The sequence below is a fragment of the Atractosteus spatula genome (genome assembly GCF_055471065.1).
Source record: "Atractosteus spatula isolate fAtrSpa1 chromosome 10 unlocalized genomic scaffold, fAtrSpa1.hap1 SUPER_10_unloc_18, whole genome shotgun sequence".
Classification (NCBI taxonomy): domain Eukaryota; kingdom Metazoa; phylum Chordata; class Actinopteri; order Semionotiformes; family Lepisosteidae; genus Atractosteus; species Atractosteus spatula.
Window position 1 is genome coordinate 51810 of NW_028296621.1, and position 22860 is coordinate 74669.

Sequence of the window (22860 nt, forward strand, 5' to 3'; positions counted from 1 at the left end):
GGAGGAATTAAAAAATGGTAGTTGTGTTTTGTGTTTATACAGAATTTGTCTATTATTTAACAGCTGAATAATTTAATTTGTGTTTTTAGGTTAGTTATCCAATGACAGGTTTTTTTTTTGTAAATTGTGAAGTTTTAATAAGAATGCTTTATTGTTTTTGACTACATTAGAAATCTGAAATTATTATCAAATGCAATTATATAAGTATGAGTAATACAAATTAAATATTTCATTACATGTTATCATACAAATGCAATATTTAAAAATTAATTCGTAATCACAGGACTCAAGTTTAGATTTTTGAGCAGTTGCTCAGGACAACATCACAATAAATGTATCTGTGTCTATTTGTTAAACCTGTCTAGTATTTTTGAAAAATGTTGTTCTTTAATATGATTTAATCAGATAAGCATGTGTTAAGTTTAGATGTTGGAAGTTAAAGGCTAGAAAACCATTGTCAACAATTCACATACAGACAATGGGAATATACGCCTCACATACATTTCAGCACAACATGTGAAGCACAGGTCAGCCTCTGACCACTGTAGTGACCACAGGTCCCACTAACACAGTAACACTGGTCCAAGGACTTGGAAGCCACAGAGTAAGTACAGTCATTGTCCAGTATGGTGACAACAGCATCCTGGAACCACTACAGTCATTACAGCCACTGCCCACCGTAGTGAACACAACATGCAGAAGTGCTTTTCTGTTTAATTTAAAACTCAGCTTTATGGCTATTCCTTAAAATTATAATTGATTTTATTCCGGTGCTATAAATAAGGAAACATAATAAACAATTTGCAGTATTAACAAGAACTTCACCTCTACAATTAATCATAATTAATTGTGATTAATTGTATCATCAATTTCCCTACGGGATTAATAAAGTATTATCCATCTATCTATAATATTAATTCAGTTTATATGTTTTTTAAACTATTTTGTATTAATAGTTTTATATGCAGTTATACACTATTACACACAACACAGACTAAGGATAATGTTTTTTAAGTACTAACATATAATTATTATAACTATTAATATTGTAGATATTTAGCAACCTTATTAAAAATGTTGTGCAACTTGACAATCCCTTATCTATTACAATAATAATAAAATACCACATTTTGTTTGTAATTTGGGTCAAGTGCAAGGACTTTTTTTGCAAACAAAAAGGAATACAAATGTTTTAACAATAATACAATGTCTTCAAAATATTTACCAGGGGTTGTTTATTTCATTGTGCTCAATTCTGCCCTCTCTAAGGGGTATAACAGACTAGTGTATTAACAGAGATCAGAGTGTTTTTAAACAGTGTTGTATTGGTCTGACTGATATTTTATTTTGCACACTGATGAATTAATATGTTTTATTAAAGTAATTAATTGATGTGTTATTAAACACTGGAGTATTTTTAGACTAATATTTTAACTGAGATGTGTTATTAAATACTAGAGTATTATTGAGACTCCAGTATTATTACTATTGACACATTTTATATTTACTGTATTATTAAAGTAACATTAATAATAATAACATTATAACATTATGGAAGTGTTATTAAAAAATAGAGTATTTTGAGAGAAGGTGACAATTTTAGTGCAAAGAACTATTACAGACAGGTGATCAGAGATAAAAGTATATTTAAGGCCCGTCTCCGATTAAAAAAATAATATTAGTAACTCGGGCCCTATTGCAGGTGAATGTGCTAATACAAATAGGAGTACTGAAGGTAAATGTATTAAAATATTTTTGATCCATGGTTATTTTTGAGAATGATTACAGTAGTTTTAGATACTATGGTAATTATATTACAGAAGGATCTAACATTATAACATGATTGAGGACAAGACATATAGTTGTGTTTATTTGTTATAACAGTCAAGTTCAGGTAGTAAGTATTTTTATTGCAGTGTGTTGTAGTTTGATGACCTGAATCCATACTGGGTGCTTTTAGACAACAGTGTCCAGTTTCAGTAACAACACAGGAGTCCTGAGGCAAATCTTAGTTTTTTCAACTTTAAACAAAAGTCTGGGATCTGTTCAGACTGAAGTTTTATTTGAGAAATGTGTCTATTATGTTGAAAGAAATGTGTATTTGACCTGGAAGTCCTTCATTTTAAAGTGATAAAGGTTTAATTCTTGTTCCATGTTTATTCTGCATTTGACTGATATTTCACAGCTAAATGAATTGGTGTTTGTAAGTCTTAGATAACTAATGATAGGAATCATTTTTCTTACATCATGGAATTTTAAAAAAGAATGATTAATAAAAATAACCTGTGCACTGTGCTTTTAGAATATATTATTAAATGCAACTATAATTCAATCTGTGAATTATGGATTAAGATCTTGAGAGGTAAAAGCTAGAACACATTGTTCACACATATATCATGTTATCATAGTAAAAATCATATATGAATAAAAAGTAGTATTACAATGAATTGTAGTATATGATAGAAAAAAATATTTCACACTCCAAACTGAAGGTGATTGAATATTTAATCAAAAAGAACAAATCTAGTTACTGTAAATGTGCCCTGGACAGTAAGTATAAACACTTCACGTACAGACTGGGCTGGGACTGACTCGCGTCAACAGCAACATTCCCTCGAGCGCTCACCCTGATATTCAGACTGGGTCAGGACGTCTTTCAATCAAACCTTCAGTCTTTCAATCAGGCTCCCAGTCACGCTAATCACCTCTCTAATTGAAACTGTTCAGAACACCGAATCTCCATCATGAGAGCTAAACCTTTTGAACCTGGCGATCACATTCCTCTCATAGTCAATTTTTACTCTGATATTTTCATATCTCACTGCTCCTGCTCTTCGATCCTGAAATATTTTCTCTGTTTTAATTTTTTCCCTTTTCTGCTCCGACTCGCCAGCCTCTCTTTTCTTTATTTCAGCTGGGAGACAGGCGTCCCTCTTTATTTTTTCTTTCTGCTCACCTTTTTCATTCAGCCCAGCAGCCTGCATTCGATCTGTTACTCCCTGATCATTCAAACTCTGAAAGAGCTCAAAGTCCCGCGCCTGGGTTTCAATTATATCTCCTGCTGCAGATTTTCCAACTTTCTGCAGCATTACACTTCACATATTTCCACACAAGTTGTGAAGCATCCATCTATTAAGAAAAGATTTTATTGATTCTGTTTTGGATTGTATAACTTATTTTCAAAGTAGAATGTTGAAAAGACTTATTAGTGTTTAAATCTCTTACTTGATACAGACATGCGGTCAGTATCCACTGTTAAGTACATGCAGGGCCTGAGACACAGATACACCAGATACACCAAACCAGGTTTCAGTGATTCAGTCTTCTGGCACCACAGCCACTGTCCACTGTACTGACCACAGCCCCCAGAAACACAGGAACACAGTCATTAGAGTTACTGACCACTATACTGACAACAGCTTCCAGAAACACAGGAACACCGTCATTACAGCCACTGTCCACTGTACTGACCACAGCGTCCAGAAACACAGGAACACAGTCATTACAGCTGCTGTCCACTGTACTGACCACAGCTTCTAGAAACTCAGGAACACCATCATTACAACCACTGTCCACTGTACTGACCACAGCTTCCAGAAACTGAGGACCATAGTCTTTACAGCCACTGACCACTGTACTGACCACAGCTCCCAGAAACCCAGGAACACAGTCATTACAGCCACTGACCACTATACTGACCACGGCTCCAGAAACACAGGAACACACTCATTACACCCACTGTCCACTATACTGACCACGGCTTCTAGAAACACAGGAGCACAGTCATTACAACTACTTTCCACTCTAATGACTACAGCTCCCAGAAACACCGGAGCACAATCATTACAGCCACTGTCCACTGTACTGACCACAGCCCCCAGAAAACCAGGAACACAGTCATTACAGCCACTGACCACTGTGCTGATCACAGCAGAACAGCCCTCTGCAGTCACACAGTGATATGGACAGAGAGATATATAACAGGATCCGGACACAGGTGTGTGGAGGGAGAAGTGAGATGGGTGCTGGTGGACTTCCTGTCACTCCACTGTCTCTTCTTCCCCATGGGAGGGACTAGCCATCCAATCAAACAGGTAAAACAAAATAAAAATTTCAGGTGTGCTTCTAAAATGTCTTAGTATAAAAATATCCTGTAGACATCTTGATAAGTTTTGTTTCTCTCTCTCTGCAGGCAGTGGTAATGTGAGACTGGTGAATGGAGCCAGTCCCTGTGAGGGCACAGTGGAGATATATCATGGTGGAGAGTGGGGAACAGTACTTCACTATGGCTGGGATCTGAATGATGCTACAGTGGTGTGCAGACAGCTGGGCTGTGGATCTGCTGTTTCAGCACCAGGAGGAGCTCACTTTGGACCAGGGTCTGGATCAGTCCTGCTGGGTTATATCTCCTGCAGGGGGTCAGAGTCTGCGCTGAGGGACTGTGGAAACACTGAATGGAAACAGTATGGCTACCCTCATACCTATGATGCTGGAGTGAGGTGTTCAGGTAGGAGACAGACTCTTTCCAGTCTCCATCACTGAGGACAATTAAAACTTCTCCACTGATCTAGAGTCCATCATCATGATCCATCTGTCCATCCTCCCATTCCCACTGCTCCTGTCCTGCTGAGAGCTGAGACAACACTCCTCACTGTCATTGTGTGTCTTTTCTCCTTCTGGATTGTATTTCCTCCAGTGTGTAGAAAACATATTGAAAACTGTCTGAAACCCCCAATCCCACCTGTATGCTTTCTGTTAGGTTTTACTATGGACAAATAATGAGGCCAAAGGAAAGTCTGTAAATGTACAGTATGTGACCGTTAGATCTGTCATGAACAAATGTATTCTTGGTCTTGATTTTGAAAACTCCAGTTGGTCCTCCTTGAAATTCACCAGCATCATTTTCACTCACAGTTCTGCTGAGTCTCTCTCACTTCTCCCTTTTCTCTATTTAAATTCAGATTCAAAGAGCTGTATTGATCAAAGATTTACAGCATTGACATTGAACATCAGTTGCTCTTCTCTGACATATTTACAAACATTAGAACAACGATCGCATTCTGTGAGATTGAGTGAAACAAATTAGTTACAACAATATCTAAAAACTATAGAATAAAAGCAATATGACTGATATGTATTCTCAAAAGACCTATTACAAAGGAAAGGAGATTTCTCAGCTTCCTGGTTCATTTGGTAGTCAGTATTGATCCAAGGATCTCATCTACTGTTTCTTCAAGAAAGCTGGGATAGCTGGGTAACTTGTTCCATATTCCTACAATCCTTTAGCAAAGGGGCCCTCAGTTCTCAGTGTACATATGTAACCTTTTTTAAATATATATGAATACTGTCATGGAAATATAACTATCAAGGAAGCCACAAGAGAGAGTTCTCACCTGAGTAAGGTCTTTATTTCAATATTGCAATATTGGGAGCCCTGCTGCCACTTCGCAAAGTGCAACCAGAGACTCAATTTGTTACAAGCAGTACAGGGTTTTTATAAGACGTTGCACTGTAAAAAAGTTCAGCACTTGGTCCCTTCTAAAACTTCCCCTTTCTCTAAGAGAAAACAGATTACATCATAGAGCGAGAGAAGAAAAACTAGATTTGTTATTCAAAGCTTATCAGTTACTTTCAGCTAATTCTAATGACCCAGACAGCATATATTGTTTTGGTACATTGTCTTCTAAACTAACCTAAACAGTGTACTTTGTTGACAAACTGTTTTCTAAAATTCTGCACGTACTGTAGCACAGCAGTTACATCCTTGAAATATATTATCTAAAAGCACCAATATATTTTTTTCAAAGCTCTCTACATTTTTAAGAATCAATTTACTTATTAGATTTCCACTTCAATACATTCACATTCTTAGAAAATAACTAAACAATCTGATATAAAACTCTGTTTCTGTAGGGAAAAATGTCCCTCTCCCTCTGTTCCATGTCTTCCAGGGGAGCTTGTGTTGAGCTTTCAGAAAATAAAAACACTTTGTAAATCAGTGTCAAACAGCTCTTTGGATAAACACAAATACAGCCTTCATTTCCAAAGTAGTGTTTCGTTATTTACAGAACAATAAAAACAACCCAAGAACATAACCAAAAATGTAGAAGCTAAACTTCTGAATGAGAATCTTCACCTGAAGTAATACAACAGGCAGTTAAGCCGCTCACCAGCTCTGTTGCTCTTTAAAATCTCTCTTAAAAGTGATCAGTCCGTTCGTCTGCTCCCATCTCCTCTGGGTGAACTGCTTCCTGCTTTTAAATCTCACCTTACAGGTGACTGAGGATGGCTGATCATTCTCCATGGATTTGACAGGAATCACAAACTTGTCCTGTCTCCACATGCTCACCCCTTTACAAATCACAAAAGAATATATAGGCACTTTACCTGACTGGTCAGGTACTGTGATCTCTGTTACTGTTTTGATATTCCAGCTCATCGAGGGGTCAGACTGGTCAAGGACAGTGATCTCTGTTACTTTGTTCTGATATTCCAGCTCATCTAGGGGTCAGACTGGTCAGGGACAGTGATCTCTGTTATTGTTTTGATATTCCAGCTCATTGAGGAGTCAGACTGGTCAAGGACTGTGATCTCTGTTATTGTTTTGATATTCCAGCTCATGGAGGGGTCAGACTGGTCAAGGACAGTGATCTCTGTTACTTTGTTCTGATATTCCAGCTCATTGAGGAGTCAGACTGTTTAGGGACTGTGATCTGTTATTGTTTTGATATTCCAGCTCATCGAGGGGTCAGACTGGTCATGGACTGTGATCTCTGTTATTGTTCTGATATTCAAGCTCGTTGAGGGGTCAGACTGGTTAGGGACAGTGATCTCTGTTATTGTTCTGATATTCCAGCTCATCGAGGGGTCAGACTGGTTAGGGACAGTGATCTCTGTTATTGTTTTGATATTCCAGCTCATTGAGGAGTCAGACTGGTCAGGGACTGTGATCTCTGTTATTGTTCTGATATTCCAGCTCATCGAGGGGTCAGACTGGTCAGGGACTGTGATCTCTGTTATTGTTCTGATATTCCAGCTCGTTGAGGGGTCAGACTGGTCAGGGACAGTGATCTCTGTTATTGTTTTGATATTCTAGCTCGTTGAAGAGTCAGACTGGTCAGGGACTGTGATCTCTGTTATTGTTCTGATATTCCAGCTCATTGAGGAGTCAGACTGGTCAGGGACTGTGGTCTCTGTTATTGTTCTGATATTCCAGCTCATCGAGGGGTCAGACTGGTTAGGGACAGTGATCTCTGTTATTGTTTTGATATTCCAGCTCATTGAGGAGTCAGACTGGTCAGGGACTGTGATCTCTGTTATTGTTTTGATATTCCAGCTCATTGAGGAGTCAGACTGGTCAGGGACTGTGATCTCTGTTATTCTTTTTATATTCCAGCTCATTGAGGAGTCAGACTGGTCAGGGACTGTGAGCTCTGTTATTGTTCTGATATTCCAGCTCATCAAGGGGTCAGACTGGTCAGGGACAGTGATCTCTGTTATTGTTCTGATATTCCAGCTCACCGAGGGGTCAGACTGGTTGGAGGCAGTGATCTGTGCTCTGGGAGACTGGAAGTGCAGCATGGAGAGACCTGGGGCTCAGTGTGTGACTCTGACTTCGACTGGCAGGACACAGAAGTTGTCTGTCGAGAGCTGGACTGTGGGGTTCCCTCACAGGTGCTGAAGGGGGCTCATTTCGGGAAGGGGGAGGGAGAGGTCTGGACAGAGGAGCTCCAGTGTCAGGGAAGTGAATCTCAGCTGTCCTTCTGTCCAAAGTCCTCCACAAAGACACAGAGCTGCACCCATGAGAACGATGTGGGACTGGAGTGTTTTGGTAAGAGGAGAATAATCCATTTCATTTTGTTTTGAATGGAGCTCAAAACTGAAGCTTAGAAGAGAAACAGATGAGTGTTGCTATAGCTCTGTTTCAATGCTGGGGATTGGTGTTTAACACTGAAAATTCAATACGCTGATCTTCTGATCAACAGTAACTTAATTATACCTTAAATTACCACCCTTGCTGATGAATAAAGTATTTCAGATTGAATTGGATTGAACAGTAGCACGTTAGTGAGGTACTTGTAGGACAGTAATTTAAAGCTCAGGATTGTAAGGAAAATGGAAGGTGTGATTGAGGGTTATTGCTGTTGTTGTTGTGTTGTGAAGCTGTGTCTCTGCTCTCTCCCCTGTCCTATCTGCAGGATACACAGAGTTCAGGCTGGTGAATGGCTCAGACTCCTGCTCTGGCCGAGCGGAGTTACAGTGGCTCTTCAGGGACTGGGGAACAGTGTGTGATCTCTACTGGGACCTGAGAGACGATACTGTTCTCTGTCAGCAGCTGGGCTGTGGGGAGGCTGTAGCAGCACCAGGACAGGCCTGGTTTGGACAGGGCAGCGGACCAGTATGGGCTGATGTGTTTGAGTGCCGGGGCAATGAGAGCCGTCTCTCACACTGCGCTGTGTCTTCATGGGGGAGAGCAGGGTGCTCTCATGGACAGGACGCAGTAGTCATCTGCTCTGGTGAGAATTGGGTGTTTAAAACACAGTAACACCCCCTCTACTTAAACACAGCAGCACACTATTACAGTAGTGTGTACATCTAATAATAATAATAATTGCTTACACTCATATAGCGTTTTTCTGGACACTCCACTCACCACCACCAATGTGCAGCCCACCTTTTTTCAGCATTTATTTCAGATCATTACACAAATACAGTGAGGACTAAAAATCAGTTTTATATTTATATTCAGATCACTAATGGTTATAAAATGATCTAAAATACAGTATCCAGTAACTAACAACTGTTTCATTTAATTAGTTCTTTATCCCAACAACTAATTCACCAAGAGGCTGAAGAAAAAGCAAGAGTCAGATAGTGAAGATTTATAAATTGTGTTTCTTAGCCCCACACATAGCTGACACTCCGCTGGTGAAACATCACTCCTGTGGACAGAAATGAGAAAAAATATATTCCTTAAATGATGTTATATTAATTAATATAATAATTATATTAAATATAATAATTAGAGCCCAATTAAACAGGAGGCTGAAGAAAAAGAGTCAGAAAATCAAGGTTTACAGATGTTACAGCTTATCCCCTCACACAGCTGAAATTCCATCTCTTTTACAGCCTCAAAAATCAACAGAATTTCACCTGGAGCAGGTAAGGAGAGAATGAGGACTGTCTTTATCACATTAGTGCTGTTTTAATTGTAGTTTTATTACTGGTATTAAATTGCTCATCTGACACACAGCTCACACTCTGATTTCTCTCTGTGTGTTTGACAGGTTTCCCGTCTTCAACAGTTCCTTCCTCACTAACACCAGGTATGAACTGGCTCTTGTTCTGTATCTACAGGGCTCTCAGTGTGTTGACATCTCTGTTGCTCAGTTCTATCCTAGACTAAGCTGCAAGGCAGCAGGTGTGTGTGTGTGCAGTTTGCTCTGTGTCTCACACACACAGTCTGGGTCTTTGGGATCTACAGCAAAACATGTGAAGCTATTGTCTCTGTGCCCAACAGTGGATCACAACAGTAACACATGTGGTATAGTGCTGATGATCAGCACGGAGTCTTTTACAAGTATTGGATATATTAAATTAATCAAAAATCATTGTGATATCTTAGTACTGCACTGACTTCTGACCTCTGACCTCTAATTGTCTGCTCCTAGGCCAGCTGTCCATCAGGCTGGTTGGAGCAGGAGGCGACTGTGCAGGGAGGCTGGAGGTTTATCACAGTGGCTCCTGGGGGACAGTCTGCGATGACTCCTGGGACCTGGCAGACTCTCAGGTGGTGTGCAGGCAGCTCCAGTGTGGGGCGGCCCTCAGTGCCCCAGTGCCAGCCTCCTTCAGCCACGGGACTGGACCCATCTGGCTGGACGAGGTGGGCTGTCTGGGGAATGAGTTGTCCCTGGGGGAGTGTCCCTCAGCATGGTGGGGACAGCACGACTGTGGACACAAGGAGGACGTGAGAATCCTGTGTTCAGGTAGGGGAGCTAACTACAATTATTCTACAGTTACAAGGATCCAGATTCTTTAATCCCACATTGTTAGTGTCTTGATTGTTTTAACAAGCTGGATTCAGGATTTTAAAACGAACATCTGTATTTCAGACACATTTGTCACCACTCACTCACATTGTTTTGCAGTAAACAGATAAAGAAATTCTGGCACTGAAGCTGCCAGCTTCAGAAACTCCCCTCCACCAGCAACTTGAATATGTTGTGTGGACAGCTCATAATTTCTGTCCTCTATGATGTCTAGGACTCAATCTGTAAACTTCCCCATCAATGTGACCTGTGGTCTTTTATCCTCAAATGTTTAATCTTTATTTGATCCAGGAGTCTTCTTCTCTTTGTGTTGAATGTGAAGCCAATCTGCAAGTTCTCCTTTCACAGCGCTGACTCAGTCACCCTGACTTGATGTTTTGCAACATTTAATTAAGCTTACAGTCACTTAATTGTTCCACATCATTTCTCATCTCAGATAGGGCTCCATGTGTGCTGTTGAGGTGCTGAAATCAACATGAATACATATGTCTGTCACCTTTATGTCAGCTGTGTGATTGTACAGCTGTCATTGCATGAATCCTGAATTACTGGAAGTACACAGCAACTGGGACTGTTTATTGGTCACATTGTTTGCCTGTTGTTTCTTACCAGTTCAGAATGAAACTCAGGATTTGTTTCCTTTGACTTTCCCTGATGTCTTGGCAGATCACACTCTACTGAGACTGTCTGCAGGCTGTTCAGGACAAGCAGAGGTTTACTATAACGGCACCTGGGGCAGTGTGTGTCAGAATGGCATGACTGACTCCACAGCTGCAGTGATCTGTAAACAGCTGGGCCGTGGAGACAAGGGCACCGTCAGAGAGACAAACTCCAGGCTGAGCCCGGATCCCAAATGGCTGGACTTTGTCTCCTGTCGCAAACACGACTCCACCCTGTGGCGGTGTCCCTCCCCCGCCTGGGGTCAGAATGATTGTGAAGACCGGGAAGTGGCTGAGATCACCTGCTCAGGTACAGAGTGAAGAGTGATGCTCTCTTCCTCTTGAGCAGCTCTACAGTGATTGTCTCGTCATGAGCTTTCAACAGAATTCTTAGCAATGTATATCCAAACAAGTATAAAAATAAAGGAAATACTATTGTTGTTCTTCACTATTTTCTGTGAGTTTGATTTTGTATATGATCATTAATCTTTGAAGGTCCTAGAAAAGAAGCTGACAGAAGCACTCCAGCCCCTCAGGAAGAGCAGCCTCAGCTGTACTGCCCAGGTGAGTTCAGTGTGTAAAACAATCAGAGAACTGCAGCCCTGAACTGAGGAACAGTAACCATACAGCTCTCTTCTAGAGCCACTCAATACCTCACTGATCTCTACTACAGTCACTCAGTAACTTCTCTGCTCTCTTCTAGAGTCACAGAGCTGAGGATGCTCAGTAACCTCACTGTTCTCTTTCAGTCCCGCTGGCTCTGCGCCTGGTTGGAGGCACTAACTGCTCTGGCCGGGTGGAGCTGCAGTATGAGGGCTCCTGGGGGACAATCTGTGACGACTCCTGGGACCTGCAGGATGCCCAGGTGGTCTGCAGACAGCTGGGCTGTGGGGATGCAGTGAGTGCAGCAATAGAGGCCTCATTCGGACCAGGGAGTGGCGCCATCTGGCTGGACGAGGTGAACTGCAGTGGCAGTGAGCTTCACCTGTGGGACTGCTGTCACTCTGGACTGAATCAGAGTGACTGTCGGCACAAGGAGGATGCAGGGGTTACCTGTACAGGTGAGGGGAGTCTTAGCACTGTAGGTGAACAAGGTAGCAGATTGATGGAGAAGATACACTGAAGTTACACATATTCTATAACTGTTTAATATCTAATTGAACCAGCTAGGATCATCAGTCATAAAACTATGATGTTGTGTAGCTCTGTGTGTGTGAACAACACTACTCTTCAATTCAGAACCTGACTTCTTTCATCTCTGCAATCTTACGTTTTACCTCAAGAAATAAATATATTTTTTATCAGCTCCACTGTAGATTCAACTTGCTGTAAAACCAAAGGCAAAATATTGACAGTTCTTGTATCTCTTTCACAGGTCTTTCAGAGACAACAGCCAGTCCAACAACAGCTACAGGTGAACAGAAATCCTTCTTGTCATTGATAACTCCCGTCTTTCTGTCTCTTCAAATTCCCAGTGTAGCTGTAGTGTCTCCTCTCCTCTCTCAGTGTGAATATCAGTGTCTTTTCAGATTCTCAGTATAGCTGTAATGTCTCCTTTCCTCTCTCAGTGTGAAGATTAGTCTCTTCAGATTCCCAGTGTAGCTGTAGTGTCTTCTCTCATCTCTCAGTGATTTTCTGACAGTGTTGATGTAGCATCCTTTACAATTCTTTGTTGAGATGGGTTAACCCTGAGGACCTAACACCTCCTGATGGGAAACTCAGGGACTTTAATGTGTTAAAGCCTGTATGAGCCCAACAGCACAACTTGTCATCCCTGTTCATCTCCTGCCTCCTTCTCCCTCAGGCAGCACCAGGACACCACTAACAGGGCCAGCACCACGAAGAGCAGAGCCCCCAGCAGCAGGAGGGCCAGGGGTGAGACGGACAGACCTCCCAGCGGCTGTGTCTGGGTGAACACACAGTAATGCAGTGAAGTTGAATACTCATCCAATCTTTGGGGATTCAGATCTCCTGCAGGCACAAAGAAATAGTTGCAGGCTTGTTCCTGTCCAATCCGCGCTCTCTGGCTCCGTGCCAGGCTGTGCTGTGCAGCTTGCGACGGTGCGCTGCTGATGCTCACTGACCCGCTAGTTAGTTTTGGCTGAAACTAGCAAGAGTTTGTGCACAGGAGAAAAGATGACTGTGGGTCCCAGCAGGTCAGGAAGAGGACCGCGGATTGGACAGCAACAAGCCTGCAACTGCTTCTTTGTGCCCAGAGATTGGATGAGTATTCAACTTACTGCATTACTGCTCGAGAATTCAATTGTTATCCCAACCAGTTGATATCAATTTAATTCCTAAGAGTTATGTACTTGTTTTGAGTATCTAGTGTAGAAGTTGTGACCAAGTTCATTTACGAAATGGTCTAAATGAATGATATACTGAACGTATGTCCTCTTGATATAGGTAACTCTTCGTAACTGAATGAATATATATCTTTTGTATTCTGATAACCCTCACGATAAGATCTGTTAGGTTTATATGCATATTTTATGTATTAATAAATGTATCCTCGTGTATTAGTACCTGTGTGTGTGCGTTGTTTGAGTTATATCGCATGGTTGGATTCTAAAGCCATCAAAAGAATCAATTTTGTGATTTACTGCTACAATTAATAATTGTCCCAGTAAATGCCCAAACCCCTACAGAACTGGTGCCTCGTGAGAGCACACTACATTTCTTTCGTTTGTTTTTATAGTTGTTAGAGCACTACAGGGATTTACCTAGGTTCCTGGAAGACTTCTCGTTTTGTGGTAGTTTTCGGGTTACAATTTTTTTTCTATTGATAGGACCCTACGCTATACTGTGGGACTAGTTTACTTTAGTTCTTACATTCTACCTGAAATTACCTCAAAAACTAAAACTCTTTTTTTCTATATTTAACTACAGTTGCTTTCCAGACACCACAACTATTCACGGTGAATCTTATGAATGCACGCCTTTATGAATAATAGTATTATTTATTATTGACTTTAATGAATATCTTTATTCGTAGCTGTATTACAGGTAATGCATGTACAGCCTTAGAAAAAGTTTGATGAAAGGTGTCGCTCTATACTACTGACGTTTTAGCCTTCTCTCAGCTTTTTAAAGACTGTCATAAATGAGATGTAATCAATTTACTCAAGAAGTAATAAATTTCAGTTTGAAGTCTGTTTCTGTTGATTCAGAGACTCCCTCTCTGAAGAAGTTTGCCGTCACCCTGCAAGGGAAAAGAGCCATCAATCACCGAGGCAACCACTGAAACAATTAACATTAAACACGTGAAATGCGAGATGTTGTGATTTTTTTTCCCACTTAAGGCTTCTATCGTTTCTACTCTAACGAGAAAGACCTCTTTATTAGAAGTGAGATTTGAACAAACATCTCCAGGGTGAACTGCAACCTAAACGCCTTAGATCACCAGCCATCTTGCCTGTGGTTCTTATAATGAATTATATATTTTATTTATTTCTCCTCGTTGATAAGAAAAAAAGTGAAATCATGTAATTAGAGAAATGTCTTTTTTTTCATGGGGAAAACTAGCACGAGCAAATGTAAAGTTTAGAGCAGTGCTCAATAAAATCGATCAGAAACCGAAAGCGCTTCTTATGCGGATCAGTATATTCCAATACCGCTGGTTCTGCAGAATAAGAAAAGCCGAACTCCTAACATTGTGTTGCCATTAAGGCTGCTTAGTTAAAAAAATATATATCATCGTTACAAATTATACGCTGAGCTGTTTTATGTATCCTGGCACCTCTTTCCTTCCTACTTTGCAGTGAGCACAATTCTTTCAGTTCTTCTCTTGTATTTTCCTTGCTATTTTACTGTCCCTTTCCCCCATGTGGCGATGGATCCACAATCGAAACCATGTTTTCACCATGTGTTTCTGCAGCTGCAGTCTGTATGAGGAGAGGGAGTTATACAGCTTCAGTGGCGCAATCGATCAGCATGTGGTACTTATACAGCAGTACACAGCAGAGTTATGCTGAGGTTGTGAATTCAAACCTCACCTGGAGCAGTGTGGTCTGTGTCTTTAGCTACTGAAAGCAACTGACGAGTTTAGGTGCTGGAGAGGAGGTTTAAATTAATTTGAAAGAAACAAGTAAAGGTTTATTCTGTATCACACCCAAAGAAGACTCCACTGCTGAAACATTGTTTCTCGTTTTTGTTTCAGCATGGAATAAGTAGTTGCAAGAAAATCAGCCCCCTGAATAGGGACCCTAAGATGAAAAGTTCGATATTCTACTGACTGGGCAATTCACGTCTACTCAGTTTCTTTCTGAAACAGCATTTTTCAAGAAATAATTACAATTTTGTGAAATTTGAAATACAATCTTAATGCAGATTATTTTTTTCCCCAAAAACTGTAAATGGAGAAAACTGACCTGTTGGAGTCTCTGTGGTACAATTGCTTAGTGCAGTCAGGTGGGGACTAAAATGATAGTAAGGTGCTGGTTGAAGCACAACCAGGCATGCCTTTCTCACTGATCCAACATGAACATCATCTAGGGAAAAAAGGGCATGTAATGCTTAAAACATTATTGACCTTATTGATAATTGGAGGGAATACAAATGCTTTGCATTTATCGAATTACAGCACATAACAACTGAGTACCTGTGTCGATAGCAATGGGCAATTTCCAATAATGACCATCATCATCTACTTCAAGTAAAATAAGATTCACACATAGAGTTTTATCTTGGATTGGAGGGTGGGAGAATTCATTTATACTCCCGTTGCATCTTGAGCTAAACTATTTTAAAAATATGAACAGATTTGTTCAAGACACTTGTAATCACCTTAAAGAGAGTTTTCATGAAGATGTACGTTGGCTAGCTCTCCACTGTTAATTGGTGGGACTTTTGAAGAAACTGTTCTCATACAACCAACATACAAATTACACATCTTAATAAACATGAAGGGAAATCCGTGTTGTGAATAACATAAAACTGTCACTACACGTCCTTGAGTCTGGCACCTAAGACCACTCAGCCATCCTGACAAACAGTGGAGGCTGGTGTATTGAATGCGCCCACTACTTTGTCGAAGGATTATTAACAACTACTGATAGTTCTTTTCTTCTTATTACAGAGATTTCTACATTGCAAGACAATTGACAATATAGATTAAGTAAAGTCTTGGTAAACAAAACAGGCACGGAGAGGGTTTGAACCCATCAACTTCAGTTTATGAGATCAACGCCTTACCACTTGACCACCGCACCTTCAAGTGAACAGCTTCCAATCAAGGCTAAAATGTTTTTAAAATTCAGAACAAAAAACTATAAACCTTTGAGTACAAATTGCAAGAAGAGGAGGAGTAAAACACGCTCAAATGTGATTATTATTGTTGTTCAAATTATTTTTTTCTGAATCTGGTTTACATCGCCTGGAGGCAGTGATAACAAAAGAAGTGATTCTTAAGAAGGAGATACGCAGTATTCTAATTGTAGAATGCAGATCTGTGCAGCAATCGTACTGGATTTGACTGGGATTCTGAAATACTTCTTGCAAAGGTATTCAGACTTTGTTGATCCTATAATAAAAAACAGACCTGAAACTCCCTAGCTTCCAATCTCTGATGTTACTGTCCTTAAACTCGGACGTGATGTGCAGATGTGCAGTGTCCCTTTACTCTCGTGTTTTCAAATCAATCTCCATTTTTGAGCGTAGTTCAAGTGGAACTGGCCTGACTGCAGAGGAAAGTACGGAATGATAAAATGTTTCTACAATTCTACAATTTACAAATTGTGGGTTCAAGTCCCACCAACATCCCGTGTCATTTTGATTCAACCTTTTGAAATCCTCTAGGGATTGGCGTTGATCAAGTCAAATAGAGGACTTCTTCAGAGTCAACAATCGAAAATGAACCCGAGGACACAAGGGAGGAATTAGCACCAGACCTGGTCAAGCAAGTAATTGCATTACTCCTGTCCTGTAGTCCTTGCTCTTGCTTCATGTTGACTTCAAAATTCTCATGCTCAGCTATAAGGCTCTGCATGGCTTGGCACCTCAGTACCAGTTTGAGCTATTATTGCCCTCCTCCCACCTCACAACCTCCGCTCTTCTAACTTCCAGCCTTTGAAAACCTAATTAGTAAAACTGAAAGAACCATCTCCATAGGTGTTGGTAGTGCACGAGGAGGAGCTGTGACAATAGAAGAGGAGGAGTGAGAATGGTACGGATGGAAACCCGTTTTCTTGTAGTAATCTGGAAAAAATGAAAATAAAAGCCGAAACCCGAAAAAATAATAATAGCCATAAGAGGAAATGGCTTCTAGCAGCATGCAAGCACCCCTTGTTCATATAGTTGTGACCATCCCCATATATCTCATGGGAGACCGGGGTTCCATTTCCCGACAAGGAGACTGTTAGCTTTTCTCCCATCAGATTTCAATCTTTCATGCAGTGTGAGAAAGCGTACATAATTTTCCTTTTCTGTCATTTTCTGATGGCTATTTCAAAAACTCCTAAATGCTTTTAGAACATCTACCAATGTATCTGATTATTTTTTTTCCCCAAACAAGTTCATTATTGATCATAACAATCTCCAAAGAACAAAGAATGTGCCGAAGATGTGAGGCGTTGAATCTTGAATCAGCTACATGGGTATCTGTTCTGTGGTGGTCAAGATATATTTGTACGAGAAACCAGGAAGAATCACTTCACTCCTATGAACTTTTATAATCTATCTTCTTTGTGGAGTGAATGTTGTATTTGAGAGAAAAGCAAAGATGCTCACTAAGGTAGGGATAACCAAAAGGTCTGGCTATGCAGGAACTGCAAATCATATTCGTACGAGGTCATGAGAAAATAATGTTTAATAATGTTTAATTGCATTTAGTGGCTGTTAAAGTGTATATATATTGCGGGTCCTGTCTGGTTTAAAAAAAATTGCATTGAAAAAAAACTGTTAAAAAACATAAAAATATGGATTAGTAATGGTGCCAAAATAGATTTTCTTATTAAGAGAGATTCATATAATATCTCTGTTTCCTCATTATTTATCCATTATTGCATACATATTTCTTGTATTTGATATTTATTCTCTCTGGGGGTAAATAAAATGTAGATTGTGCAACAAAGACTTTGAGCTTTTTGGTAGATTTTAATCAGATGTAGGACTTTTTTTCTTAAGAGTTACAGTTAAGGAACCTAATCTGTTTTATACACATTTCTTGCTCAAAATGTAAAATGTAAGTTAAAAGCTGTCACACAATTACAAGCCTATCCAATGAGAACAGTCTTAATTGGAAATTAAACAGGACTAAACTTAACATTCCAAGACCAAACAGAAATAAAGAAATCAATTTAGACTTAATTCATTTTAAAACTGAATAAAACTAAAAACTTTATACATTTTATTATACACATAAAGTCAATGGCATGATTAAAACTAATTCTGTTCTAATCAACCATAAGTAAGGGTAATAACAGTCAAAATTTAGTTGACTAGACTAAATCAAAAGTTGGTGACTACAAAGAGACTATAACAAATAGACATTTTAGGAACAAGTAAAGGTTTATTCTATGCTGAAAAGTGAAGAAAAAAAACACAATGTGTCAGCTGTGGAAGCTTTAACGAATGTCACATGCTAACGCAGCTACCTACTTCAACGAATAGTGATTTCAGTGGAAAACTGGTGACTAAATTGGTGTGTTTTCCCATACTAACTGTAGCTTAATGAACTAACTCGCTCCTGTGTGACTGCATTGGTGGATTCTGAAGGTCTCCTGTGTGAGTATGCTGGTTGGCTTTTAAGGTATTTGAATCACTAAAACCCTTTCCACACTGACTGCAGCTGAAAGGTATCCCTCCTGTGAAATTAAGGGTAGTCTGGTGGCTCTGTGGTTAAGGATCTATGTCTGTGGGTGGAAGACTGCCAATTCAAATTCCTCAATTGACAGAGGAAGACTACTCTGTTGGACCCCTGAACAAAGCCCTTAATCCTGATTGCTCCAGGCATGCTGTACAAAGAGCTGATCCTGTGCTCTGACACCAAGCTTCTCTCCCTATCTGCAGGCCTCATGGTGAGCATGTTGTGAAAAGACAAATACCTAATACAAGAAATTGTATATGGCCAATAAAGGGATCTTATTTTATGCGCTGGTGAGCTCTTCAGGTGATTCAGTCATTAAAACTCTTCCCACTCTGACTGCAGCTGAATGGTCTCTCTCCTGTGTGAATATGCTGGTGTGTTTTTAAGTGACCTGACTGACTAAAACTCCTACCACACTGACTGCAGCTGAATGGTCTCTCTCCTGCATGAATACGCTGATGTGTTTTTAAGTGACCTGACTGACTAAAACTCCTACCACACTGACTGCAGCTGAATGGTCTCTCTCCTGTGTGAATGCGCTGGTGGGTTTTTAAGGTACTTGACTGACTAAAACTCTTCCCACAGTGACTGCAGCTGAATGGTCTCTCTCCTGTGTGAATGTGCTGATGTCGTTTTAAGAGGTGCAAATGACTAAAACTCTTCCCACACTGACTGCAGCTGAATGGTCTCTCTCCTGTGTGAATGTGCTGGTGTCTTTTTAAGAGGTATGAGTGACTAAAACTCTTCCCACACTGACTGCAGCTGAAAGGTCTCTCTCCTGTTTGAAGGTGCTGGTCGGGTTTTGATTTGCTAGACTGACAGAAACGCTGCTCCTCCCTGTGCCATAATGGCAGTTTGTCCACTCCTTCTGAGCAAGGCCTTGAGTGATTCTTCCTCATCCTCTGATCGTGCTGTGGTCTCTTATTCTGCAAATGCTCCATGGAATGGTCTTGCTCTGTGTGCTGAAACTGAGATTTGTTTTCTCCATCGTGTCCTTCAGTGTGCTGGTCAGCAGTGTGAATCAACTGGGGCTCCATGTCCTGCTCTGTAACATTAAACTTACTCAGTTCTTCTTTGAGTTCATGTACAGTGATGCAGTAAAGTTCATTACAATGTTCTGCAATATTCTTGGTATCCAGATGATTAATCTTCTCCGTTAATATTAAGAGTCCAGGTGTCTCACACTCAGGTTCTATCTTCATCATGGGCACAGAGTCCAGATCCTCGACACTCTGTCTGCTCTCTGTGTGCTGCTCACTGAGTGTCTCTTTCCCTTCTGCAACAGTGAGCTCTGTCTCCTGCATCAGATTGGAGCCCCACTCCTCCTCACTGTGCTGCTGTTCAAGAGGAGCCCTTTCCCCAGCATCAGGGAGAGCACTGGCCTCTGAGCCTGTAAACACAGGACAAGAAAACAAGACCTTTATAATAATAATAATAATAATAATAAACTTCTCAAAGTGCTCTACATAATGCCAACAACAACAACAAAAAAACCACAATATAAGCATGATGGGAATACACTGTTTGAGGAGACAGCAGATTGTGGTACAAAATACAGTAGGAGCAGATGGGTAAAGAACAGGTAAATAAAGGCTCTTCTAAAGAAGAAAGTTTTGAGTCTGGATTTAAAGGAGTTTAGAGAAGGTGACTCTCTGATATCCTTGGGGATAGAGTTCCAGAGTTTAGGGCATAACAGAAGGGCCTTTCATTCATAGAGTGTAGACGGACTGGGGGAAAGATAGGAGACCAGAAACAGAAGAGAGATGGCTGTGAGGTGGGGAGTAGAGCGATAATAACTCAGACAGGTACTGAGGTGCCAAGCCAAGCAGAGCCTTATAGGTGAGCAGGAGGAATTTTAAGTTGACACGAAACTTAACAGGAAGCCAGTGCAAGGACTCCAGGATAGGAGTAATGTGAACACTTGTACTAGACTCACATAATGAGTAATGTGAACACTTGTACTAGACCTGGTCAGGATTCTGGCTGCCAAATTTACTGGAGTTTGTTCAATGTGGATTTAGAAACCCCAGAGAGCAGAGCGTTATAGTGGTCGATTTGGAAGAAGAAAAAACTTTTTAGCCAGTTAACGATAATATAGGGTGTAGTTGAGCAATATTTCTGAGGCGAAAGAAAGAAGTTTGTTTTGACAATATGTTGCACATGTTGGTCAAATGTCAAGCCTGAGTCAAATATCATCCCCAAGTTTTTCCAATTTAGACTGAAGCTCAAGTACAGAACCATCTACAGATAGGGTTACAGGACTGGCTTTACAAAGTTGATGGGGGGGTTCCAATAAGCATGACTTCAGTCTTGTCACAGTTTAGATAAAGGAAATTTTCAGTCATCCTAGTTTTTATGTCAGAGATGTAATTAGATAGAAAAGAGACAGCTACATCAGTGTCAGGTTTGGTATGGATGTATATTTGAGTATAATCAGCATAATAATGATAGCTGAGGCCATGTGATCTAGTATTTAGCCCTGAACTTTAATACGAGCTTAGAGTAGCGCTCAAAAGGAAGTACTATCCACGGAAAAAGTAGCTTACATTTTAAACTTGAGATAGCAAAGATATTATTTAGTAGCATGTAATTTAAGTTTTAAAAACTCATTTTCCAAACTTGATATACATCAAAGATTCAAACACATTTAATCTCTTTTAACACAGATAACGTGAAAAGGGATTAAAAATACAGCAGACAAGTACTTTACATAACATTTTTACACAAATTCATGTATAGCCATTTAGTGGTGAACAAAAAAATTCAAATACTGTAAATAAAAATGTAAAGAATGTGGGAAACATAAAAAATTCAACTCTTATACACCATGCAGCTGAGTTCCTCTTTGGGAACTAGTCACTAGTTATCATGCAGCATCACCATCGATATGACAAGTACAAAGAGGAAAGGCAAGTCAAGAGAAGTTAAGCTGTATCACACTTTTTATTATACTTTAAACTACATACATGCATGTACTAGTACACTCCCAATCGATTTGGGTTGTTTAAGCAGAGGGGAATAAGTGGGTATAAAGGGGTGTTCTGATTATAGGCGATTTTATAAATACAAGCTATGTTAGAAACCTAACTACCATGAAAAAGTAAGTCTACTGTAATAATATCACAAGTACATTACATTTACACTAACAGTGCACTGAAAGAAAGAGAGGGGTTGATCCAAACACACTGACTGGACACTCCAGTACATTAACACTGCACTGAGAGAGAGGGAGGTTAATTACACACACTGACTGGACACTACAGTACATTAAGACTGCATTGAGATTAGTTAATACAGACACAGGCCCTGGAGGACTGCAATACTTAAACCAATTAAAATTATTTTGTATACACAATCATTAGCATACATATAATAATATAAACCAATAAAACGTAAAAACAATATATATATATACACATAAGTCTTCTTTCTTAATTACGTTGTATTATTATCTGATTCAGTGAAACACTGTAACCGGACAAAACAGTTCAGTTTCCAGTTAAGAATCCCGTTGTTACATCACGCAAGTCTTTCCCACTTCACTCTGCGTCTCTGCACTATATTCTCACCAGTGAGGAAGTTAAAGACACTGTTTTTAAACTCACACACACCCTGACTACATACAAGTCACCCCACTGACCTGAGAGCTGCAGTTTCGTGTCCATTTCTTCCTTTATTCCTGCAGGGACTTCACAGGGAAGCGTCTGGGTACCCTGATCTCCTCCTGCTCCCGACTCCTTCTCCCACAGCTGCAATCTCCACTTCAGGCTCTCGTTTTCCTTCTTCAGCTGCGCCATTTCACTCCCGACACTCTCCTCCACACACTGTGTGATTTTAAACACGGCCCGTCTTACCAGTATCTGGGAGATGCTGTGGAGTTTGTTTTCAATCTCATCCTCAGAGTCAGACATCCTGCTTCGAAACACTCGTGAAACTTCATACACGATCGATTTGAGCAAAACCTCCATGAAAACGTAAAGCTCAGTTTCCAGATTGAACAGTAAAATTGTCATATTTAACCAAAGTTGATCACAAATACAGAGAGAGTGCTATGCTGATACTGAAATGACAAACACTAAGACTCCTACGCACCTACGGGTCTATATGATTGCAAGGGTTTGAATTCATACTTGAAGCAGGAACAGGAACTGAGCGATCACTCCTCCTACATCCTGCCACATGACGCACTTCCTTAGTGATTGTTGCTATGCACTTCACGTGAAGGACTTTCAGTATGTTGTATCTTGTTGAATATACAATGAAAAATAATGTAGCATTGTTTACAAATATATGTACATAAAATATACACATCTATATATATATACACATACAAATATATATATATGTT

The 22860-nt window shown here is 40.1% G+C and overlaps 2 protein-coding genes across 2 annotated transcripts in view; one reads left to right on the top strand and one right to left on the bottom strand.

The window, feature by feature from the left end:
- The window catches only part of LOC148812657 (scavenger receptor cysteine-rich type 1 protein M130-like), a 33088-nt gene extending 20466 nt beyond the window's left edge, over positions 1–12622 (top strand). The window contains exons 4-13 of the mRNA XM_088908493.1: positions 4193–4507; positions 7517–7831; positions 8199–8516; positions 9288–9326; positions 9672–9986; positions 10716–11018; positions 11204–11272; positions 11458–11541; positions 11641–11769; positions 12513–12622. Coding sequence (XP_088764619.1) covers positions 4193–4507; positions 7517–7831; positions 8199–8516; positions 9288–9326; positions 9672–9986; positions 10716–11018; positions 11204–11272; positions 11458–11541; positions 11641–11769; positions 12513–12622 — 1997 coding nt within the window. The remainder of the gene's footprint in view (positions 1–4192; positions 4508–7516; positions 7832–8198; positions 8517–9287; positions 9327–9671; positions 9987–10715; positions 11019–11203; positions 11273–11457; positions 11542–11640; positions 11770–12512) is intronic.
- Positions 12623–18820: 6198 nt separating this feature from the next.
- On the bottom strand, positions 18821–22525 carry LOC148812658 (uncharacterized). Its single transcript, XM_088908494.1, has 2 exons — positions 22153–22525; positions 18821–19902 (listed from the first exon to the last, which is right to left on the bottom strand). Exons 1-2 carry the CDS (start codon positions 22523–22525, stop codon positions 18821–18823), a joined length of 1455 nt encoding a protein of 484 aa, XP_088764620.1.
- Between the last annotated feature and the right edge of the window lie 335 nt (positions 22526–22860).

Bases quoted from the DNA above. Each gene is read 5' to 3' on its own strand.
- LOC148812658 (XM_088908494.1), bottom strand. From the start codon at position 22,525: ATGACAATTTTACTGTTCAATCTGGAAACTGAGCTTTACGTTTTCATG. The intron at 19,903-22,152 runs GTCAGTGGGGTG...CTGTGTTTACAG, and splicing joins CACGAAACTGCAGCTCTCAG to GCTCAGAGGCCAGTGCTCTC.